This window comes from Drosophila albomicans, chromosome 2L (assembly GCF_009650485.2).
Source record: "Drosophila albomicans strain 15112-1751.03 chromosome 2L, ASM965048v2, whole genome shotgun sequence".
Lineage (NCBI taxonomy): Eukaryota > Metazoa > Arthropoda > Insecta > Diptera > Drosophilidae > Drosophila > Drosophila albomicans.
Window position 1 is genome coordinate 8,927,242 of NC_047628.2, and position 22,572 is coordinate 8,949,813.

The window sequence follows — 22,572 nt, forward strand, 5'->3', positions numbered from 1 at the left end:
ACATAAAATAACAACACAACATGCTCAAACTTCTCAATACCCTGTAGTTTCACAAAATCTACTTTAATGGGAATATATATGTAGGTTAGACAATTTTTAAATATTTAATTGTCATATATTATATTTATAGAATGTCATATATTATATTATTATTTGAAATATACAATAAACTATTGCAATTAAAAATAATAGGTAAATTAAAAAGCCACAAAAGCCACCTTATTAAAATTTGTATTTTAGTTTGTTAACATATATATATATATATATATATAGTATATATATATGTATAACTTAACTTTAAAATACGATATAATACGATATTTGTTTGTCTTCTTATACATTCTATATATGTATACTTTAACTCTAAGAATGAATGCAAAATATGTTTGCCTTCTTATACGACAAGCAATTCAAGTACATAAATAAATTAAAATGAATGTTATTACCGCACTAAAATCAATAAGTTTGTCATATCCATTCTCAATAGTCTGAAGTGTGTAGGGTATAACAAGAGCTGTTCAAGCAAGTAAATCAGCAACGAGTTAAACCCCAGCGACAAACTGTCAACACGCTTGGTTCGTCGATACCGCAAGTCTCGTTGGCAACAATGTTGCTAACGACATGATACAAATTTGCAGTCTGAACGCAATTTGGATCCTTGTCAGCGACGTCGCTTTTATTGATGTTCTGGGAACGGTTTAATAAGCATGTGATTTGTTGGTTAGCACACAATTTATGAGCAAGACTTCTTAAAAGACAAAAAGGCTAAGGGGATAGAAGACAGCTTCTCGGAACCACCAATTAACACTTGGATATTCATTTTTAATTCGGGATTTACTCGCTAGGAAAAATCAGAAACCATTTTTCATAAAAAATAATGCATTTATAATAAGTCCTAACAAGAGACTGTAAATTATCTATCCCTCCCCATATTTTCCTACAAAGCTGCCATATGGGATACGAGTTTTTCCTGCTTCCTTCCGCATGTGATCAGTCAAAAGTTTTCCAGTTTTCCGCTTTGTACGTTTTTTATTTTTTCTCTCACAGTTGCTACAGTTTTTTGCAATTAATTATGAGGCACGTTGACATCGTGCCTGATGCGTTGCTGCCGCAGCCACAGCCGCCGACGCCACGATACTTGTCGCTATTTTATAATTTATTTTTAGTGCCGCTGCCGGTTGCATGTTCCCTATTTTGTCTTCGACATTTGGCGGCGTTGAACTTGACGCAATTTATTTTGTCAAAGATGCGGAGGCAGGCAGCCAGAAGACACGCCTAGTTGCGTGCCATCGCACATGTGCCTTCTACGATTTTGTTTATAAATATAAAAATAGCTGAGTGAACAGTCATGTCTTTAAAAGGACGCTGGGGAATACCCAAAAAGCAACAAAGTTCAAGGCTTTAATTGCACAAAAAACAAGATGAAATCGAAATTAAATAAAATTTATTTGTGCTCTGAAATAAATGATGAAGTAAGTAATGAAATAAATAATTGTTAGAAATTGTCTAACAATTCTATAAATAGAACTATCTTCTAATGAGCTTTGTTTTGTTTTTTTATGTAATTTGTTTTTAATAGACGCGTGTTTATCGATGTGTATTCTAAAATAGTTTGGGAAATCTTTTCAAAGAACCCTCTTCTTTAATGAGTCCTTATATCATACGACTGCGCGGCGAGTTCAACAGAATTTATTGAATCGGCTCTTTGGCACAGCGAAGAAGTTTGTTGACTTCTAATTCCGGCGATGTGTGTTTATTTAAAATTCAATTTTTCAAGTGCCTCTCTCTGTCGGAGTCCTATAAATAGTCTAATGCCCCCTTTCGATTTTGGGTGTGTGTGAAAAAAATATTTGTTGGTCTTTTGTGTTAATTAACACGAGTGGTTTACTTAATTAAGCGCTAACTCTGGGCTAGCGGGCAAGCAGAGATTTTGTTTATGTCTGAGCTAACGAATTAAGTGTCAATTGGTTTGGTTTTAGGGTGTACAAAAGCGTAAAGCGGAGCGAGGAATTGTTTAGCAATAATATTCTTGAAGTGAGCCAAGTTCTTGGGCAATAGATGGCGCTGCTTTCACGCCACATTAACTGCAATTAGTCTTCATCAGGTCAAACTGACAACATCAGCAAGTGCAACAGCAATTTGCAATTTTCAGTGGCAACAGCCGCAGTACTAAAGAAAACAACAACTACAACTAACAAGCCAACCCAGACCCAGACCCAGAACCAGAACTAAAACCAGACCCCTTAGCTACTCCAAAAGTGTAGCACAGTCACAGTCACATCCACATCTACATTGACATCCAGGCCACTTAGTTTGCCATGTCGTCCGTGCTCGTTTGGTGTTTTTTTGCCTCCTCCTGTGGTTCAATGTCGTCTCTGTAGCGGGGGTGGGCGGTGAATTGTGTTGCGTTAAGGTGAGAGGGGAGGTAATGGGGTCTGCTTGACGCCGTCGCTTGTCAACTGGCAAAATTGTTTATAAAAATAGCGTGTGGCAATAGCATAAAACAGCAACAACTGCACAACTCCACGTATACCCTAGTTGTAGTTGTAGTCATTGTTGTTGTTGGCATAGCAAGCGTTTCGATGTTGTGAAACATGCTGCATATATTTAGATATGGATGCGTTGCCTGGGTTGCAAACAGTGGCACATCCCAAGAGGGGTTTCTTTGCCCAAATAGATGGACATTTCTTGTCCATGCGACTTTCGAACTGACAGCATAGCAAATAATCCAAACAACCACTTCTCAACTTTACCTGAAGTATATTTGAGTTTGCTAAAACAATGACAGAAATCTAGGGTTGTGTCTTAATAAATAAACTGATTATTTAAGACAGCAATAGAAGGAAAAGTTTTATATAATGAAACTCCCAATGAAGTACCAAAAGATTATATTTTAATATATTTTTATATTATTTGCTTAAGATTGAGTTGAATAATGATTATTTCATGGATGAATATTACAGGCAACAATAAAATTATAGAAAATGTCTAGAATATTCTGTAGAGTAAAAATATTGTATAGTTATACCCCTTTTAGCGTTTCCGCCCATGCACAATGACACTGCAGTATGCTCAAGCGGTATGCGCAATATTTTTGCCACCATTGTCGGGCTCGTTCTCTATGACTTTGCATGTTGCCTGCAAATTGTTGCACGTGGTTGTTGCACAGCTAACTTTGTTTCTATGTCTGTGTGTAAGTGCGAGTGTATACATATATTTACTTCTAATGGTTACAACGCTAATTTTACACTGGCTTGACAGTTGACTTCACACAGCGTAAGTAATGGGGTTGGAGGGAGGTCAGAGAAAAGGACTTCAGTGTCCAGTTGGCTTAAAGAAGTTTAAAGTGTTGCACAAAGTGAGAAAAGTTTGTAAGTGCACACGTTTTAAGATATTTTTTTGTTATTTTTATCTTACGCGTAAATAAAGATTTTACTAGTAGGTTTCAAGAGTGAAATTTAAAAACATTCATGTGTTGATAATTATTATTAATTTGCTTATTATCATTACAGTTATATTTTGATACTGTTTCTTGACTATTATTTTTAATTTAAGTGTATTACAATAATTTTAATTCTTTTGTTAATACCGAAACTTTGTTTATATTTCATTGTATTTATTTATTATAAAACTTTCGTAGAATTCAGCTTTTTATTATTTACAGCACAGAGAGCCAAATGCATCCACCCCCTGTCAAATACATTCATCTTGTGCAGTCGCTCCTTTTGAGTTTGAAAAGAAGAAAATCATTTTGGGCTACGTATTTGCATTATGTTCGAGTGAAACTGAAAACTTTTTGCATCTTTTGCTGTGATATTGTATTTCATTTACATTTAGTTGTTCGCTGTCCATTGTGTATTCCAACAGACGCACATCCATCTCACCCACATTCACTCCCTTCTGCTGCGTCCCCTGCCAACCATATGAAGAACATTTTCTTTCTACAACTATGCATTGTTCTTCATACACTTGTTGTTGTTGTGATGTTAATGCTTTCTTCATGACTTTCCTTTTATTGTTTTTTCGGGGGTACTTTGCTGGCGTTGGCATCTGGCAGACGTCGTTCTGAGCTCCCCTTTCATTAAATCTAATTGTTTATTTTGTAATTTAAATATTTTTTGTATACCACGGGTAGCCAGATTTCATATACAGGGGAGTTTGGGTAATTGAAAATCTAGCATTGCTTTTGTGCTCTGGCTGACTGAAGACTTGACTCAAATAATTTTAAGTTAATTTTCGTCTGACTTAATCCAATTTAATCTATTTCCGTTTTCAAACGAGAATTTTGAGATATTGAAAATGTCTTGCAGGTTTTCGAAAATGTTGCTGAACTTTTTCGTAAAATGTTGCCAAGCATTTCACCCAAAAATAGATTCTTCTTCTCTCACTGGAAGAGAGATGCGCAGCGAAGAAAAAGTTCGGTACTCAGTCTGTAGCCGATCGTGATACGGAAAATACGTGGTACGCGCACGTTCAAGTGGAAAATGGATAAATAGAAAAGCGTGCCCTGCATTGCCAGCCAAACTTCCCCTTCCAATTGCAATCGTCGACGTTTTGGCAGCATCGCGTGTACGCGTTTCGGTTCATTGAAATACGCGTGGTCGTTGCCATTGCTTTTTAATGAATTAATTGCCCGGTTTTTCTCTCCATCTGTGTGTGTGTGTGCGTGTATTTGTGTGCTTGCGTGTGTTTGTGCGCGTATGTTTTTCTCTTATCTAAAGGAAAAATGTAGTGCAGCAAATGGTTTAATCAAGTGGAATTTATGTGCTTCAAATAGTGCAGTTAATTAAGTGTAAATACCAAAACATAAAAATTAAAAAATGCTCCCATCCGCATTTGAGTTTGTGGGTGTTTATTTACCCCCACCACTCTCATCAGCCCCCATTCTCCTTTTGGCTGTCGACACATTAAATGCATAAATAGCATACAAAATTATGAAATGAGATTTATGCGCTGATAAATGGCTTTGCGACCATTAATAAATCACTTTAAACAGCTCGAATTACTATTTAAATAAATGCAACGTTCATTAAATTGAATTTTAATCATGTGGTTAAAAGAAAAAAGATAACAACCACATATGGGTAAAAAACGAGTGGAGTGGCTAATAGAGTTGACCAAACGTCTGTTGATAATGTTAAATAATGCAAACTATTACGAAAAACCAAATTGTTAATAACTACGGATAAATGAAAGTCAATAAATACAGATGGCATATTCATAATACAACGTAAATAAAGTAAATTAAAATCAATTCCAATCACAAACAAAAATTGATTTAAAGTGCAAAATAAATTAAAAGTGCTAATAAAAATAATAGAAAATTCTTTCATGTACCGAAAGTACAAAATCGAGATATTTCAACATGATTCAATCACAAACCATTTCCCAAAATCCTTTTTCCGTTGTTGCCCCAAGGTCATCATTGATTTTTGTCGGTTTTATAAATGCGTTTACAACAAATCTCACTTAGGCGCAAAGCTCTAATTATTTATGATTTTTTCACATTACCCGCATAATGCGGCAATTTACGAGCAACAGCCACAGCAGCATCAACATCAACAGCTTCCTTCTCCACCTCTAGCTCCAGCTCCAGCTCCAGCTCAACACCCCAGAGCTTTTTTGACACCCCTTTTCTTACCCCATTTGCCACACTACAAATGAAGCCATTACGTTTTGTGGCGTTTCTTTTCTTGCTCCCCAGTTTTTGCTTCGTGCTGCCATTAAAGCTTTTATTACATGGTTGGTGCTTTGATTTTTCTAAGGCTGCTTGATATTTTCAGGTGGAGGCTAACAAAAACAAGCTGTTTAAAAAGGCAGTGCTTTGGGAATTTTTGTTTGAATACCCTGGAATCAATCAAAATGTATAAAGATGTTACAAAAACATGAAACGAGATTCTAACGTGCACTTTTTATAACTTGTTTTAAGATTTTCAAAAGAATTTTTTAAATAAAAATACAGTTTAATATTTAGCTATAATATTTGAAGTACATTTGAAGTAGAGTATTTCTAAGTCGGGTTCTAACTTGTATGCCTTATTTTTTTGGTGCCTTTGGCCTGCGGCAAACTTTGATTGTTTGCGCCCAACTCAAGCAGCTGCTTTTGCTTTCGTTTGCAAACAAGAAGGCGGCACACGTTGCGTATGCGTAATGCCTGGCCAAAAAAGGGTTGCATTTGGCAATTGTTACGTTGTTTCTTCCCCCCTCACAATTCGCGTCAATTGCAGGTGACTCATGGCCGTAAACTTGGCCCAGGCACGCAATAGCGTTAACAGCTGTTAACTGCTTGCCATTCGTGTGGCATAATAATAAGCCGAACACATAAAAAAAAGAAGCTAACACCGCCTGTTTTTCCCGCTGATTTGTTGGCGCCTTTTAGCGGTAATTAAATAAAAACTTTCTTTGCCAAAAATGTGTTGCCGCATAATTAATTGAAAACATAATTAAAAATAGGCGAAACGGGGAAAACAACAAGAAATTCTCCTTTTTTGCCTTTGATGCGTACCTTTCATTGTTGTCCCTTTTTTCTTTGCCATTTTACGTTTTTTTTTTTTTGGGTCAACAAAGTATATTGGAAATTTAATGCCTGGCTGCCTTGGTATCCGCATTTTAGTGTCAATTTTCTCATTTTCTTTCAACACACGAGTCGCTCAAATTGAATTTAGATTGAAGAGAGAGTTTGAGTCGTTTTGTGCGGCTATTTTTGGGGGCTGGATTATCGATTTAGCGCCCCAGAAGCGTGTCTTTTATGCCTGGTAATTGTTCAATATTATTCCACTCGGACATAGGCAGCTGAGTGCTATAAACACACACACACACGCACACATACATAGTTACATCACAGAGGCAGCAACAGCTGTGTTCAATTGCCCGTGTGTCCATTGACTTGACCGCACATATCCTGTGTCTGTGGCTGTGTGTGTGTGTGTGTGTTCTGCGTGTGATGTGGTCAGCCTCGATAGGCGGCAGTTGGCACTATGCTTTGGCCAACCGGTCAACTGGTCAATTGGTCAACGTCTTTTTTCTCGGCAGATTTTATGCAAAATTAGTCAGGCAATTGATGTGCTCGGCAATTAGTTTAATGCAGCAACAAACGCAAATGGATAACTCGGTCAAATGACTTCATTCAAGCGGCAATAAAGTGCACTATTAAGGATATCAGTGCAAGGAAATCATGGTCATAAAGCTTAATGAAAGCGCGCGGCAATAGAATACAAATAAACGGCGTTGAAAAGATTAATAGGCAAATATAAATAAAAAGTTCTCAAGCGTAGAATTTTAAGGAATTGTTAAAAACGCATTTCAAATTATATTTAAATTTACAATATGAGTAAAATAGCGTACAACGTAAATTAAATACTTCACATTTAAAAAATATATCTTGATATTGATTTTAATAATGTAAATAAAATACTCGAACTTAAAAAGGTCATTTGGAAAAAAATACTTGAAATAAATTAAATACTTGCATTTATAAAAAATGTTAATTACAAAGTTTTCGAATGTAATATTGTAAAGAATTGCAAACATAAAATGTTATTTTATTTATTTTACTATCAAAAATAACATAGTAATATGTGAGCAATGTAAATAAAATGCTTGAACTTGAAAAGGCTGCATAGCCAACATTGAAAACTAAATATTTTGTTTGCGGAAAATAAATTACAATAAATAATGTAATGAAAAAATATAGGTATTCATTTAAAGTCTACTCTTTAGGAAGCTTACATTCGTTTCATAAATATTTGCAAATTCCCAACTCTTGACTTTAGAATGTTGTTCCCGTTTGACACAAACATATGAAGCTAGTTTCCTATGGCGATTTAACTTGCTGCTTTCAATTACCGACAGTTTTGTCGCCTATCTCCCCCGCAACTAATTCGACCACTTAGCCTCAGCTGGGGCCTGAGTTTCAGTCTTTGCATCCGCATCGAAGAGGACTCTCTAACCAATTGCCATAAAATGCCACCGGCACTTGCACACAGAAACAGATAGAAGAGCCCCAACGAAAAAGTTTCCCTAACTTTTGTACGGTTTGGGATCATATCACTGCTGTTGTTTTTGTTGTTGTTGGGTTCGTTTTTCGTTTCTTTTTTTTTTTTTTTTTTTTTTTTGGTTTTTGTTTTATTTTTGTTGATGTTTTTGTATTTTGGCATCTTCTGGCTGATGAGCTAGGGGCGCCGCAAGTGGGTCATATACATTTTTGATGAGTTGTCATTATTAAATGCGACAAACCCCCCACTTCCCCCCTCGCTGTCATGGCAATTGTAAGGGCGGGGCGACAGGAAACGATGCCTGCCAAACTTTTTTTGCCTACTAAAAATATATATATAAATATAATTTATTTATGTGACAGTTGACAAGCAGCGACGCTTTTTGTTTCAGCATTCTTTCATTTCTATCTTTTTTTTTGTTGTATCAGCAAAAAGTTCTATATACTATGTAGGTACTGCAATCATGTCATCAATATTTGTTATTTATTTAGATTTTTTTTTTGCTCGCAGTCGCTTATTTATTTGTTTTGCGGGAGTTGCCTCCAATTTTGTGGCACTATAATAGAAATGAGGCGAGTCGCGAGTTGCCGCCATTAATTGTGACAAAAATTGTTATCAATTAATGAAATAGACACAGACAACGTAGACAACAAAAGAAAACATCGCATGTGGTCGATTCTATGCCATTTCAACACTTTGCTGTAGGCCTATATTGCCACAATAAATTTGTCTATTTTGTTCACTTGACACACCTACGTAAGGCCAATGGAAGAAGATCTTGTATATTTGTTGAAATGTACGGTTATTAGGCAGTGAATTGGTTCCTAGTTTATTGGCCTTTATCTTGATGTGGGTTGGAGCAAAGGCTTATTTAAGGCTTTTTAGACCGGTGATGAACAGACAGTTTCTTAAATATATATTAAAATATTTTCAGTTTAATCATCAATTGCAAGTAGAATTTTTTTAGCAAATTGCGAAACTTTTAGAATAGGCAATAACTCGAGTTTAATCAATTGTTTTTACGACAGCCTTACAAGAAAATTGCTGCACAAATAAAATACGCAATAAATTTGAAAGGGGCGAGTCGTAAAAGTTCTGTAAAGTTATTATCCAGAGATCCATCTAATAGCTGGCTAAGTCTCTAAATAGTTTATAGTGTCTATTAAAAGTGTGTGGGAGGACTGTTTACATACAATTTGAGCAACAAACATTTTATAGTGTTTTTTTATAGCAAAGATTAAGCGCAAATTATGTCACTGTTGTCAACCCCAGTTGGATGCGTTGCTACTAAAGAACTTATACAGAACACATGACAACTCAGTTGATTGCTCCCCATCAACACGTTGCCAATCAGCCAATCAGGCAATCGCTTGCCAAGTCGTGTAATGAAATCAAAGTCACTGTACAAAAAGGTGCCATAGATTGTTTTGACATTTGCTTTCAAATGTCAATCATCTGAGATTTTTCTTTGAGCTTCTTTTGCTGCTTCTTCTGTCTTAACTCTCGTTGACTTTGGTAAATCGAATTGAGAGATGTTTCCCCCCGCTCCCAGAATGCGCCTTGCACGTTTGGTCAAATGCGATAAAAGTCGATAATATAATCAATTTTAATGAGCTTGGAGTGGGGCTAAATGAGCCTAGCAAATAACTTATGTGGGGTGGCTCAGCACTATGTATTACTTATCAAAGCAATTTTCGGGCTTATGCCCAACAGGTTGTCAATGGTTTTCACTAAGCTCATCGATTACACTATTCAGCAAAATTCACCAAACCAATATATTTTTGTCGTACATCAGTTGTGGATTTATCAGCGCATTAGCGATTAGATACATATATGAAAATATTATTGCATATTATTTCTGATTTAACAAAAGCATAGAAAACATAAAACTTGTATTTTATTTGTAATCATTTAAAGTATTTTTATACTTCTACAACATTAAAGTAATAACAACGAAATAAACTTATTTTTATGGTATTAAATTGATGACAAAACACATCGCTTGATGTCACGTCTAAAAATATACTAAATATTTCAAATGTATCTCTAATATTTCCACTTTTAATGAAGAGTTCATCGTATTGTTCCACTTCAATATGCCAATTTTATTGACATTTTTGTTTTGTTACTTCGTGTTATTAAACACACCTGAATGGGCCTTAAAAGCTTTAGAAATGTGAGCAGCAAAGCTGCTTTAAGCAACTGGAAACCGAGCGATAAAACACACATCGACATATCGACCTTTTATAACTGATGTCTGACGACGCGTCGCGACGTGCCTGTCGTTCGATTTAACATAAATTTTTGCTGTTGTTGCCACCTGACAGTGTGTTCGTGTGTAAATATGTGTGTGTGTATGGCAGCCACTGTTTCTGTTACTGTTACTGCATGCAAATTCCAATAAACTAAAGTACCCAAGACGCGACATTTGATAAAGAGCAGAGCAGCAGCAGTAGCAGCAGAGAGAAGATGAGAAACAACCCCCCAGCGGCGTTTTTCCTTAGCATTTCTGACAAGCTATAAAATTTTTATCAGCATTACTTTTATTTTGACATTTTACTGACATTTCACAAAAGTACTCGCAGCCAAACGCCTCCAGAGTGAAACTTTTCCGCCCCTCCCGCCAGTCGCCAGTCCCCACTTCGAAGTCTGCCCACGCAGACAAAGACTCATACGAGTATTGGATAGATAAGAGCAAAATGGTGGGCGTATTGCCTTCTCAGCTGGGCGTGGCATTGTTGTATGAAGGTTGAAAATTTTGTGTGTGCCAAGCGCTTTTTCATTTGCCAAATGGCAGTTGACCTTTTCCGTGCGACCAAATTGATTTCCAGCACGATTTGTCAACCCCTTTTTGGGACAACAACACCGACAACAAACTAGAATTTATCAAGCTAACAAAACTGTTTACCTACAAAATCTGTAGCGAACACTTGCTGACAAGGGTGTCAGCTCCAATTATGCATGAGACTTAGCATGGGACCATAGCCAACCTGTTGTGGAGCACTTTCATTTTCAATTAGTTTGGCCCCCTCAAGAAAAAGGGGGCGTGTGACTTTCAACGCCTCGAACACAGCACGAAATGGGCCGAGTTGAGAGCACTTTGAGTGCCAAACTGGGCCCGAAAGGTTGTCTGCTGTTGAAAAGGGTAAAAGTAACGGCGCTTAATGTTTATTATTATTATTGCATACTTTGGGGCGGACGCTGCCGCCTGGCCCAGTTGATAAGCCTTAATGTGTTGCGGTGTTTCAATAAAACTTTATCATAATTGACATTTTAATGGTGTTGGCAAAAAAGTGCACATAAAGCGAGCGAGCCAAGAAAACCTTGCATACTTGCAGGCGCTTCAAGCGGTAATTTTATATTTATGCTGCTGTAGATGCGGGCTTAAAAAGTGCCGAGGGTCTCATAAATTTGACAAAAAACGAAACGAAAGGTATATGCCATAATGTGTGATAAGTGTGCGGAAACCCCAGCGGCAGGGGTGACAATTGGCACTCAAAAAGGGGCAAACAACACGCTGTTCTATTTACTCTCGATGATAAGGAAAAAGGCTTTTGATATTGACGCCAATAAAATTAATAACACTTGAGTGATCCAGTTCACAAATAATCAGAAAATATGTAGAATGTTGAAATATCTCGATATAATACATAAACTTAAATAACTTTAATATGATAAATACAAAATAATGAATTAATAATAAAATATTTTTCAATCGATAAAAAAGTAAATAAATTCAGTTTAGTAAATTTTTTGTTGCACTTACATATGAAATATGAAAGTTTATTACATTTTTTTTTATTTTTTATTTTTAAAAAGTGGGAAACAAACGGAATTATTTACTAATAAACTTCAAATTAAATACGAAAATAATTGCATTAAAGAAAGAAGAAATTTAAAAGTGCTGATAAACAAGTGAAGAGCGTATACCCGTAAATGTTTGCTATTAAACATGGCTGATTGAATTTGAAAAGGAAGTTGCGAGACACGCTGCTGCAAGGATGTTGGCCCGTTGCGTCAGTTACCAGGGCTCCAGCGATAACATCAATGGCATATTGACGCGCGACTATGCAAAGGTTTGTACTCTCCACATGCTGCAATAACTATCACAAAGGCAAAAGAGATTGATAGAAAGCAGGAACTGAATCAATAGCCTTTGCTGCTCCTCGTTGTAAATTGATTAGTCAATGGAAATTGTTTAACTCTATTACATTTTACTAGAGAGTCTTAAATGAATTTTAGTTACATTTCGTTGCTCTTGAAGTGCAACTCTTGTTGTGACACCCGCACTTCATGTGACAGTCCACTGCGTGTGCGTTGAGCTTCTGGTCATGCCCTCGCATATTTGCCACACACAAGCTGCCAAACAGCTGCTTGCCCCTCTCTCTCTCTCTCTTTCTGTCTCTTTGTATGAAGTAAGACAAGTTCCCAGTTTATTGTTGTTTCGATACAGTTGCCCATCCGAGGATGGCAAAACAAAAAGTCGATTCCTTTTGCTCTCTGTATGTGTGTGTGTGTTTGCTGTGGGTGCCACATTCGGTTTATATCCCCCGGGGCAGCATATTTGCGGCATGGACTTAGCCAGTTTTACAGTTTTGCCAATGCCAATGCCACTGTTCACTCTTACAGCCACTGCTAGTGACAGTTTAGAGTTGCAGTTCTTTTTTGTTGTTGTTGTTGCGTTTTCCAAAGGCAAGTTTTCACTTTATTGTCCAAGTCAAAGCCAAAGCCAGCGCCAAAGCCAAAGTCCAAGCCTGAGCCTAAAACCCATGCAAAAGGCAGACAGGCTACAATGCAACATTGGCAACAAAAAATTGCATAAGCAAGCTCAAAGTCTAGGCCATTCTATTGTTGAATCCTCTCTCTATCTCTGTGTGTGCGACCCCATTCAGTTGTAAAGCTCGGTCGTAACTCGGCGACAAATGGAAAACTGACTAACTGAACTGAACGAGAGAGATAGATAGACAGGATCAGGATGAGGAATGCGAGTTAAGCAAACAGACGGGACAGATAGCAAAAGGACAATGCCAGCTATTTTTATTGCCAACCAAGGCGTACATAAAATGTGTCGCATGCATATGGAAGACAGTTTGGATATGGGAATTAGCAGGATGAGCTATAATAAAAACTACGCAAGGATGTGGCTAACGATGTGTACAAAAGACAAAGCTCTCACAGCCGCAGCAACAGCGGGAGAATACGAATACAAGGAAGCTGTGAAACTACAATATGATATAGCATCAAGTTTCTAGACGTAACAATATTTAAGGATAATTTCACAAAAGTTTAATGTATAATATTGAAAGTTAAATAATGTCAGTACTCCAAGTTTTATAAATATATGATTATTAAGGATTTAATATTAACATATTTATTTTTTAAAATACTGATGATACAAATATGAAATAATAATAGTTTCAGTATTCATAATAATCAAAAAATCTTCTTAGTTTCCAAACTGCAGCAAAAAGAATTAAATGTTTATGGAAATTCTTATATCTTTCTGTACATTCTCATTCATTACTCATATCCTTTTTGTGATTTAATTTTCATTCCATCTCAGCTCATACCAAAAGGAGTACTTTATTTTATTTGGCAGCCACTGAAATCTCATAATAATCATACTCGTATGATAAAAGCTTCGCCCAGATCTTTAGCCATTTAAACCATCAGCTTCTAACCAACGCACAGATTTTCTTAACGACTTTTAGGGATTTTGGCAGTCCGGCAGTTTAATTTGTTTGTCGAGAAAAGTGCAGGCTGTCAAATAGGAGTATTTTGTACATATGTTGTCTGGCTTCTGCAAGAGAGAGATTTGGGCTACTAATGATTTCCTGATAACCAGCCAAAGCACTTCCACAAATGCCACAGAGACAACAACTTCCTGTGCAACTTGTGCAGCATGAGCAGCTGTCGGAAAGTGTCCGTTGCTGTCGAAAAACCTTAATTACTGCATCTAATGGCCATTTAACTGTCGTTTTTCCAGTTCCAACATGCAAAACATGCACTTTTATGCAGATTTTAAACTTTTTTTTTTGCATTGTGCTGCTCTATTTACAGATTTACACGGACTGGGCCAACTATTATCTGGAACGTGCCAAATCGAAGCGAAAGGTCACCGATTTATCGGCAGACTGCCGCGATGGCCTCCTCCTTGCTGAGGTCATCGAGGCAGTCACTAGTTTTAAAGTGCCCGATCTAGTCAAGAAGCCAAAGAGCCAACAACAAATGGTGAGTTCAGAAAATTTGCATAATTTCATTGAAAATATTATTAAAGTTAAATTTGTAAAAATGTTCTTAGGGAAGCCTTAAATAGATACTCGATAAACACTCATTTTTATAGTATTATTAAGATAACAATTCAATATATATCAATTCACATTTATTTGAGGATGAAAATATTATTTGAAATTTTAAAATTGTTGAGTGTAAATATCTAGTTGAGCCATTTGCTATTTAATACAAAAAATGTTTATATTCAAAGCAAGTCAGTATCGTCAGTTAGATAATCATTACTATTCTACAAAACAAATTTGCTATGCTAATTCAAACTTGAATTTGATACATAATTTGATAATTACTTGGTAATTATAATGTAACCACTATAAATTTATAATGTGCGGATTAATTATGATGTAATTGTAAGCCTCGTATCAACGTGACTTTGCTGACGAGCACGAACTAAATTTGTGTTCTAGTTCCATTCGCATTTGCAGCACTTTCTATTAAATAATTACCTCAACCTTAACCTTATGCTTCACATTAACCCTCAACTTTGCACCCAAACCACAAACATATGTATGTATACTTATACATACACACACACACACACACACACACAAACGCTCTTGTGAATCCTGCTTTTTGTGGATTTTCCCAGCAAAGAACGAAAAGCATTCGCGCACGTGGGAAAATCTAGTGCTTGAATTTTTCAGCTATCATCGCATGAGTCACTCCTTTCTTTCGTGCTGAAAATGCGTTAATTGTTTTTTACAAACACACATTGAGATATATGTAGTTACACAGGCAAATACAACTACATTGAAATAAAGGTGCATGTGAATGCGCCCCAAAGTCACAGTCGTGAAAGTATTTCCACATTTTAATGTGTGCGACTTTGACTGTGAAAAGCAGAATACCCATTAAATAAATGACTAAGGCTATTACAGACGTAGCTAAAAATGGAATTACTTTAAATAAAAGCAACAGTAAAAATTTCATAGCTTGTCAAATACTAGTATTAGTCTCTAATAGGATCAAATCAGTAAATTTTAAAATAGTTTGAATGATTTAATTTCTTGAAGAATAGATTTTATTGCCTTACCAACTTTCATAGAGTGCACCAACCTAAACCAGAAAGTGAACATTAATAAAATTTTGAAATTAGGTTAAAAGACAGGATATTATCTATTCGAGCTTTCCTGTTTTTTCTCTTATATGCGCCTTGTCATTACGTGTTTTTTCGTGCATTTAAATAGTACGTCAAATCGTCAACGTGCTGACTAACTGACTTCTCTAACGATCCCAGGTCGGGGACAAACACACGCCCATTTTACCCATGCCATTTTTGTTATGCCTTTTTGCCTGGGCGTATACCACGGGGCGTATGCGAAACTTTCTGCACAACGCTGGGCCAAAATTCAGTTAAGCAGTCGGGTAAATGATTTCCGCCGCTCTAAGCATTTGCCACCTGGGCTCTGAGCTCTGTGATTTGATTTGCCTTCTGCTGCGTTGCTTCATTGCATTTCTGCAATTCGACTTTAAATTCCAAATTAAAAAGAGAAATTGAACATTTGCAGTTGTTCCTCGCATTGCTTTTTAAATGAATGCTAAGAACAAATTTTTGTTTCTGCTGCTTGTGTCTGCAATTGCTTTTTCGGTTTTTTTTTTCGTCTGCTACGTGAGCGGCGTTTTAAGCGACGACATAAACGACGCATAGTCAAGGACCAAGGCGCCTTTTTTCTCTATCCCCAAAACGTATGCCTTGAGCCTAGTTAGGAGCAGCAAACAAAGGCGTTCATTTTGCGGCTGCTGCCGTTTTGCACCCAGCACCCAATAAAAATGGGTAACGAGAAGAGTATGTTTTTAAATCAGTATTAATACTATATGAGTTAATCAAGTGGAGACTTTCAGCTTATTATTTATGAAGTTATGACTTTGTCTCTCGAGATCTGCTCTAAACATTGTCATAAAATTTATGAAGTTATTAAAGAAACTATGTTGTATACTGCTCACGACGTAATTGTTAAATGTTGCCATGGTGCTTATAACTAGCGCAAACAACGCTGCGTATACGTGTTGGGGAAACTTCAAGAAACCTCTAGAGGGTAACTGCTGTTCGTGCAGTCTCTGCAGAGGAGCTCTCACTTTGCTTTTTCTAGATACGTTTTTTTATTTGTGCTGCGGCAAGTTCATTGCCGATATAATATGAGTGTGTGTGTATAGGAGTGCAAACAGAGTCCATGAAATAAAAATTTATTTCAACTTTGTCAGTTTTTTGGTAACTGACGTTTTGCATATTAAATAGCCGACAAAACAGCTAGCGAAAGAGAGCAAGAGCGAGAGCGAAAGCAATAGCGAGAGAATCTTTTGAGAAAATGATAAGCTCAGCTAAACGTGCGATGTGGCACGTGCTGCAGCAAAACCTGACAAATTGGCAGTGCGCCTTTAAGTGGGCGTGTCTCTTTCGCGTTGACGTATGTGACATGGGCGCCAAATTGAGTTACTTGCACTGCACACTGCATTTTAGCCGAGAAGTGTGGGGGGGATTCACGAGAGGGGATCTCTAACTGCCACTCGGGGTGCAAACTCAATTTGGCAATGGCTGCGGAAAAATTTTGCTAGCCAAAATTAGTCAGCAGCATGCGAGATGTTTTTGTTCAAATTTTTGCCACTAGCATGCGTGTGTGTGTGTGTGTGTCGAAGAGTGTGTTGGTGGTAGTGTTTGGTAGTTTGTAGAACAAACATAGCTCCTGCGGCTCTTTGAATATTTACAAATAACTTTGGGGAGTTTTTCTTTTTGTTATATTTTTCGTGACATGACCAGCTGAAAACGCAGTGTGAAAATTAAAATTAGAATGTGATGCGAATGCTCTACGAATTTAAAATTAGAGATTCCACAATATTTTCAAATTAAATTATATGGCTTAATCTATGTCTTATATAATACAGAATTTGACTAACTTTGTCAAGCAAACTATTATTAAATTATTAAATAGACAAAAAATATATTTTGAAAAATTGTTCTCAGAAGTTTGATGAAATTTTGTTCTGAAATTTGAGAACAGTTCGTATTTAATTAAACAAAATCTAATAATATAAAGTTGACTAAAAACTCAAGCAAGTGAGAACTTTTATTGAAGTTGCGTGGTATTAAGAAAAGTGCAATGCCATGTCAATAGTCGTATTGTTTTTCCTTCCTGCTGCGTCTATTCTCTTGCATTGAAGCTTAGTCTAAACTTCACATTCATGCTTTATGCATTTCCGCTTTCCAGCATATCAGGCTTCATATACAAATTAGTATGCTCTCTTCTAGTTTTTCGCCGGGACTTATAACAATGCCAAATGCTATCCCAACGATGCTGATGATGATGCTGCTGCTGCTGCTGCTGTTGGCCGCGTTTTCCATTTCAGCGCAAACAAACAAAAGCATTTGGAAAATTTTCCCCATTTTCATGACTGCAGCTGGGCCATTGTTGCGTTTCATTCGTAGTTTGTTTTTCATATTTGCACGGTGAAATGAAAAATCAACGCTCTGACTGAGACAACACGCTCTGTGGAGCCTGCAGAAGCCCAGCCTTTCTTTTGCATCACGTTCTCCTAAGGGGCACACACACAATCACACAAAAAAGAAGCGAGAACTCGGTCCAAGACACATTCAAATAAATTCAATAAAAACAAATAACACGCAGAGCGTCGAGTTGAGTGTAGACTAAAGTAAATTTTATCAACTTTTAAATCAAATATTAAACTTTTAGTTTTCGTTTTCATTCTCGTTTTCTTTCTTTTCCATTGCTCTTGCCGCGTGCTTCACTCCAAACTTTGTAATAAACTTTTTCTCTCTTAGTTTCTTTTTCTCCTTTTCAAACTTTACATGCACTTTTTTCTCTAGATTTCTCTCTCTCTTTCTGTCCCTGCCAACTTGCAACACGTACTGCAATTTTTTACCACTTTGGTTTTGCTGGCAACGTTTTTCTAATGAGTGACGACGACAGCAGGTCCTGTAGTCAAATGTGGGCAAAATCTCACACACACTCACACACATCCAGATATACATGCAGGACTTAGGACTCAGGACTTGGGCAAGTCGTTTGCAATGGGAAACAGATCCAGAGAGGGAGAAAATGCAACTCTCGAAAAATCAGCGAAACGTAAAAGTGTTCAAAGTCAACTTTGACGGCGGCACTTGGCAAATGCATTTAAAGAAAAAAGTCAAGGCTGCAGTTTTTGCAGCAAGCTTTAAAGCTAAACCAAAATTTGGTTTTGTAATTTGTAAATGCATTCAAATATTTATTTAGAAGTTACACATCGCCTAACGTAATTAGAATTATGAAGTTTGCATTTGTAATCGGTTTAAAAGTATGAAACTTCCTTAAAATAAAACTTTTACTCATCAAGTTGAGATGTTCAAATCTCTATGAAAATCAATATTTTCTTATTTGGTTTTAAACTTTCTAATTGCTGTTTTATTTTTGACACCTGCCAAATATAGTTTCTCCTTTTAAAGAGTTTATATTTCTATTTAAATAATTTTCTTTTAATCGTTGTTTTTCCCTTCAATTTGCTTTCCTTGTGACAAAGGGAAATCTGAGCAAAATTTGCAACGAATTTTACTACGTTACTAATTTGATTTTGCTTGGGCTTTGTCCTTTTGTCTGTTGCCTGCTTTCCTTCATCCCTCTTTGAGAGCTAAAAACCCAAAAGGTATATGGCAAGCAACAGAGAAAAGCCAAGTTACCACACTCACACACTCGCACACACACGAAAGTTTTTCCAATCAAATATGTAAATAACATAAGAGTAAACGTAAAGTCTGAAAAGAGAAATTAAATCAAAATAAGCCCGGCTGCGTCTTATATAATTGGCCATCTCAACTCTGTCTTGAGCTCCATTTGCCTGGACTAGATTGCTGGTCCAGCGCGTGTAGTAATGGCTAGAGCGGAGAGCGTGTCGTGACACGACGTTGTGAAGCGTAAAAATTGTTGAATCAATTAGTAGAGAGGTATTGAATTTAGAATAGAAATAAAGCATAAATATTACTCAACTTTTAAAATACAATTTTAAAATGTTAACAGATTGATTGTTTGATTTATTATTTTGTAAATTTAAAGTTTTATAGAGATAATATAGTAAAGCTCTTTTGGTAAAAATTTTCTTCAAATGCTTATGAAAATGGGAGGCATTTTAACAGAATAAGGAATGAAATTTTCGATTTATGGTAAAATAATTGGCAATGTGTGACTGTTTAAAATAATTAAAATTGAAGAACCTTATTTATAAAAATAATAAAAAAATCTAGAAAGAAATGAGGAATTAAACTTTAAAAGATTATGGAAAAGAAAAATCTTTAAAAAGTATTATTTAATTACTTTAATTTCTTTAACAATAATAACTATAAAAAACCAAGTTAATATATTAACTGTGGGAGGGCATTATCGACAAGATATTCTGCCCATTGAGTAATAACTAAAGTAAGCGATGAAGAAGTTACGTGAGCTTCACATTTGGAATTAACGCAAAAAGTTCATCACGCGCTCATCTCTAGATGATTCTGTCAGTTGCAGGCAACGCCTTTTGTTGCCAAATTGCTATTGTAATAGGTTCTTGTTATCTTTGTTATGATTGTTGTTGTTCTTCAGCTTGTTGCTGTTCCGTTAGCTGTTATGTGTTTGTCTGTTGTTGCACTGATTGCCTTTATGATGATGTTGTTGCTGCTGTTGTTGTTGTTGCTATTGTTGTTGTTCGTGCTGCTGCTGCTGCTGTTGCTGTTATTATTATTGCTTGTCTTGGACATTGAGCTGCTTTTGAGCTGCCTTTTCCATAAGCTGTTTGCAGTTATTAGCACTGCAGCAACACACAAAAGTCAATTATTATGTAATTAAAGTAAAACAATAGCTCGATTAAATGCGCTCAACTGCTTTTTACTTGGAACACGGATGAATGAACACTTTTATTGAACCTGACAGCTTTAAGCTGTTGTTTGAGGGTTTCTTTGCTTTCTTAAAGTTGTTTGTACAGATGATTGATTTCCATTTAAATTGCAATTTAAACTAGTTTTTAAATGAATAAATAATGTTAAATTTGTGTGAAAAATCTCTATCTGGCAGCTTAAATTCTCTGGCTAGCACTCAGGATAATATGTTCTTGTTGTTTAAACTATTCGTTAGCTTTCAATTTGTTGGCATTATCATTAATGCATCTGCTCTGCTGTTGTTAGCTATTCAAATGAGGAGAGCTTCACTTGATTTCAATTGGAACGAGGCTTTGGGGCGTAAGTCTCTCGAATGCATAAAATACGAGTTCTTCCCCTCGTCCTGCATATACAGGACCTTATTCTATCAGCCATTTGCAACGTTCGATGTGCGATGCAGAAGCTGACGTTGGCTTTATCTAAAATGAAATCTGCTTAGGTAGCAAATGTCGAGGAGTCGCAGAGAAGTTGCCACCAAGAGGCACTGAGCATATGCAATGTTATAACTTCAACATTGAAGTTCATGGAGAGGCAACAGTTTTTCCTTGGTTCTCGTTCTTTTTTCATGAAACAATTTTAATGTTATTTTTTTATTATCTCCTGTTGTTCTTAATTGTGCAAACAATGCAACGATTTTATGGCCACATTAAAGTTAACAATCTCGGAAAAGGGGCAAGTAGAGCAAAGCTTTCAATTTGGCTAAATTTAGTCGACTTGCACAAGCTGCCTCACACACAAACAGCAGGAAAAATCTGTGTTGCAATTGCGAGGAAAAGAAAGAAAAGCAAAGTTTTGTAACCACAAATCAGGCGGTAAAAACTTCTGGTCGGCCTTTTGCACGTGCTGCGCCCATAAATTCCGTACACAAATTAAGCTGCTGTAGGGGACATGGAAGTTGGGTGGCAGCCAATCAATGGCTGTGCCACAAGTTGCATAAATTAACCGTTGCACGTGAACAGCAGCAGCAGCAGCCGCATCAGCAGGCAGTAAAGAATGAGAAAAACTCACACAAAACTTTCAAGTACAGTTGGCATATTAAAGTTGAGTTTCCTTCTTCATTTCCTTCCCCATTTCCGCTTCCAGTTTTAAATTCAATTTTCCAATTTTCCTCATTTTGCCGCATTTAAGCTCAGCAAAGTGGCTACGTCAAAAGTTGATTATCGAAAAGTTTGTTAATCATACGCCACGTATGCCATTAAAAAGAACTGAAACAAGCTTCAAACAAAACATAAAAATGAAACAAATAAAGCATAACACGGAAAATAATTTTCGTTTACATTTTTGTAATGTGGTTTTTATGTTGTTTGGTGCTCTACCATTAGGGAAACATATGTTTTGCATAAGGTGTTTGGGTGTTACTTATTCTCTCCTAGGTATTCAAAATTCTATAAATATTAAATATTTTGAATGCTGTGTAAACAGTTATTACGCAATAAAATAAAGAGAATCTAGGTCGAATAATTACCTTCATAAATTGTTACACATTTTATAACGTGTGCTACATAAATTTATTTTTAAGTTATTGTAATTCTGCTTCTCGATTTTTCTTCATTCTCTTCACCACACATAATTGCTTCATACAGTTTTCAAAATTATTAAATAACCTACTAAATGTTTAAAAGCGCTGAACAAAAGCTTACTTACTTAATAAGAATCCAAAAATACATTAGTAAGAACACTGTGTATCTAACTATCGCATATTTTGCTATGAATATTTAAAAATTCTATATTAATATATTATTTTTTAAAAAACAAACTAAAATATATAGCTTAAACATATCATAGATGCTCAAAAAGCTAAGTGTAACAGTGAAATTCTTTGAAATTTTCCTATTATTCTTTATAACATCAACCTCCAACCTTTATCTATTAATCGCGTAAGCTATGAGATAGTATTGCTGTTATGTAAATGTTTATCGATATACTGCGCATCTGCTGTTTGTTTAGAAACAAGCAACAACAACAAAAACATGTGGTAGAACTCATTCCGACAGTTGTAGTTGTTGCTCTAGTTTTGTTGTTGTTAATGTTTTCGTTTTTGGCTGCGCATTCGTCAAAGTTTCGCAAAGCTTTGCTAATTACAAATGTAAATCCCCACATGAGCTGAGTGTATGAGTGTGTGTGTGTGTCTGCTGGGACTATGCTGTAGCTTTTGGATGTCGACTGATGCTTAACTGTGGCCAGAGTCTGCAATAATTGCCAATGGGAGCAAAGTGAGAGGAGCTAAAGAAGGGTATTAGGCGAGAGATAACTAGCTAGGACATGTTTGAACTTGTTGTCCGCTGTGTTGTTTCGGATTTTTATTCCCACTCCTGAATCTGGTTGTTGTTTGTGTGTGGCGGAAGTGCAATAGTGGCAGCCACAGCCGAAAATTGTGTTGAAACGAAA

At 36.3% G+C, this 22,572-nt stretch overlaps 1 protein-coding gene across 7 annotated transcripts in view; it reads left to right on the forward strand.

Annotated features, from left to right (window-relative positions):
* LOC117563385 (protein sickie) overlaps positions 1-22,572 on the forward strand; it is a 208,510-nt gene that overhangs the window by 61,439 nt on the left and 124,499 nt on the right. For 5 of the 7 annotated variants that reach the window (XM_034241702.2, XM_034241704.2, XM_052003030.1 and 2 more), the window contains exon 2: positions 14,055-14,225. In XM_034241702.2, the coding sequence (XP_034097593.2) occupies positions 14,055-14,225 (171 nt within the window). Of the gene's footprint in view, positions 1-11,913; positions 12,071-14,054; positions 14,226-22,572 lie in introns of those variants that run through there. The other 2 variants (XM_034241701.2, XM_034241703.2) reach the window with 2 other exon arrangements.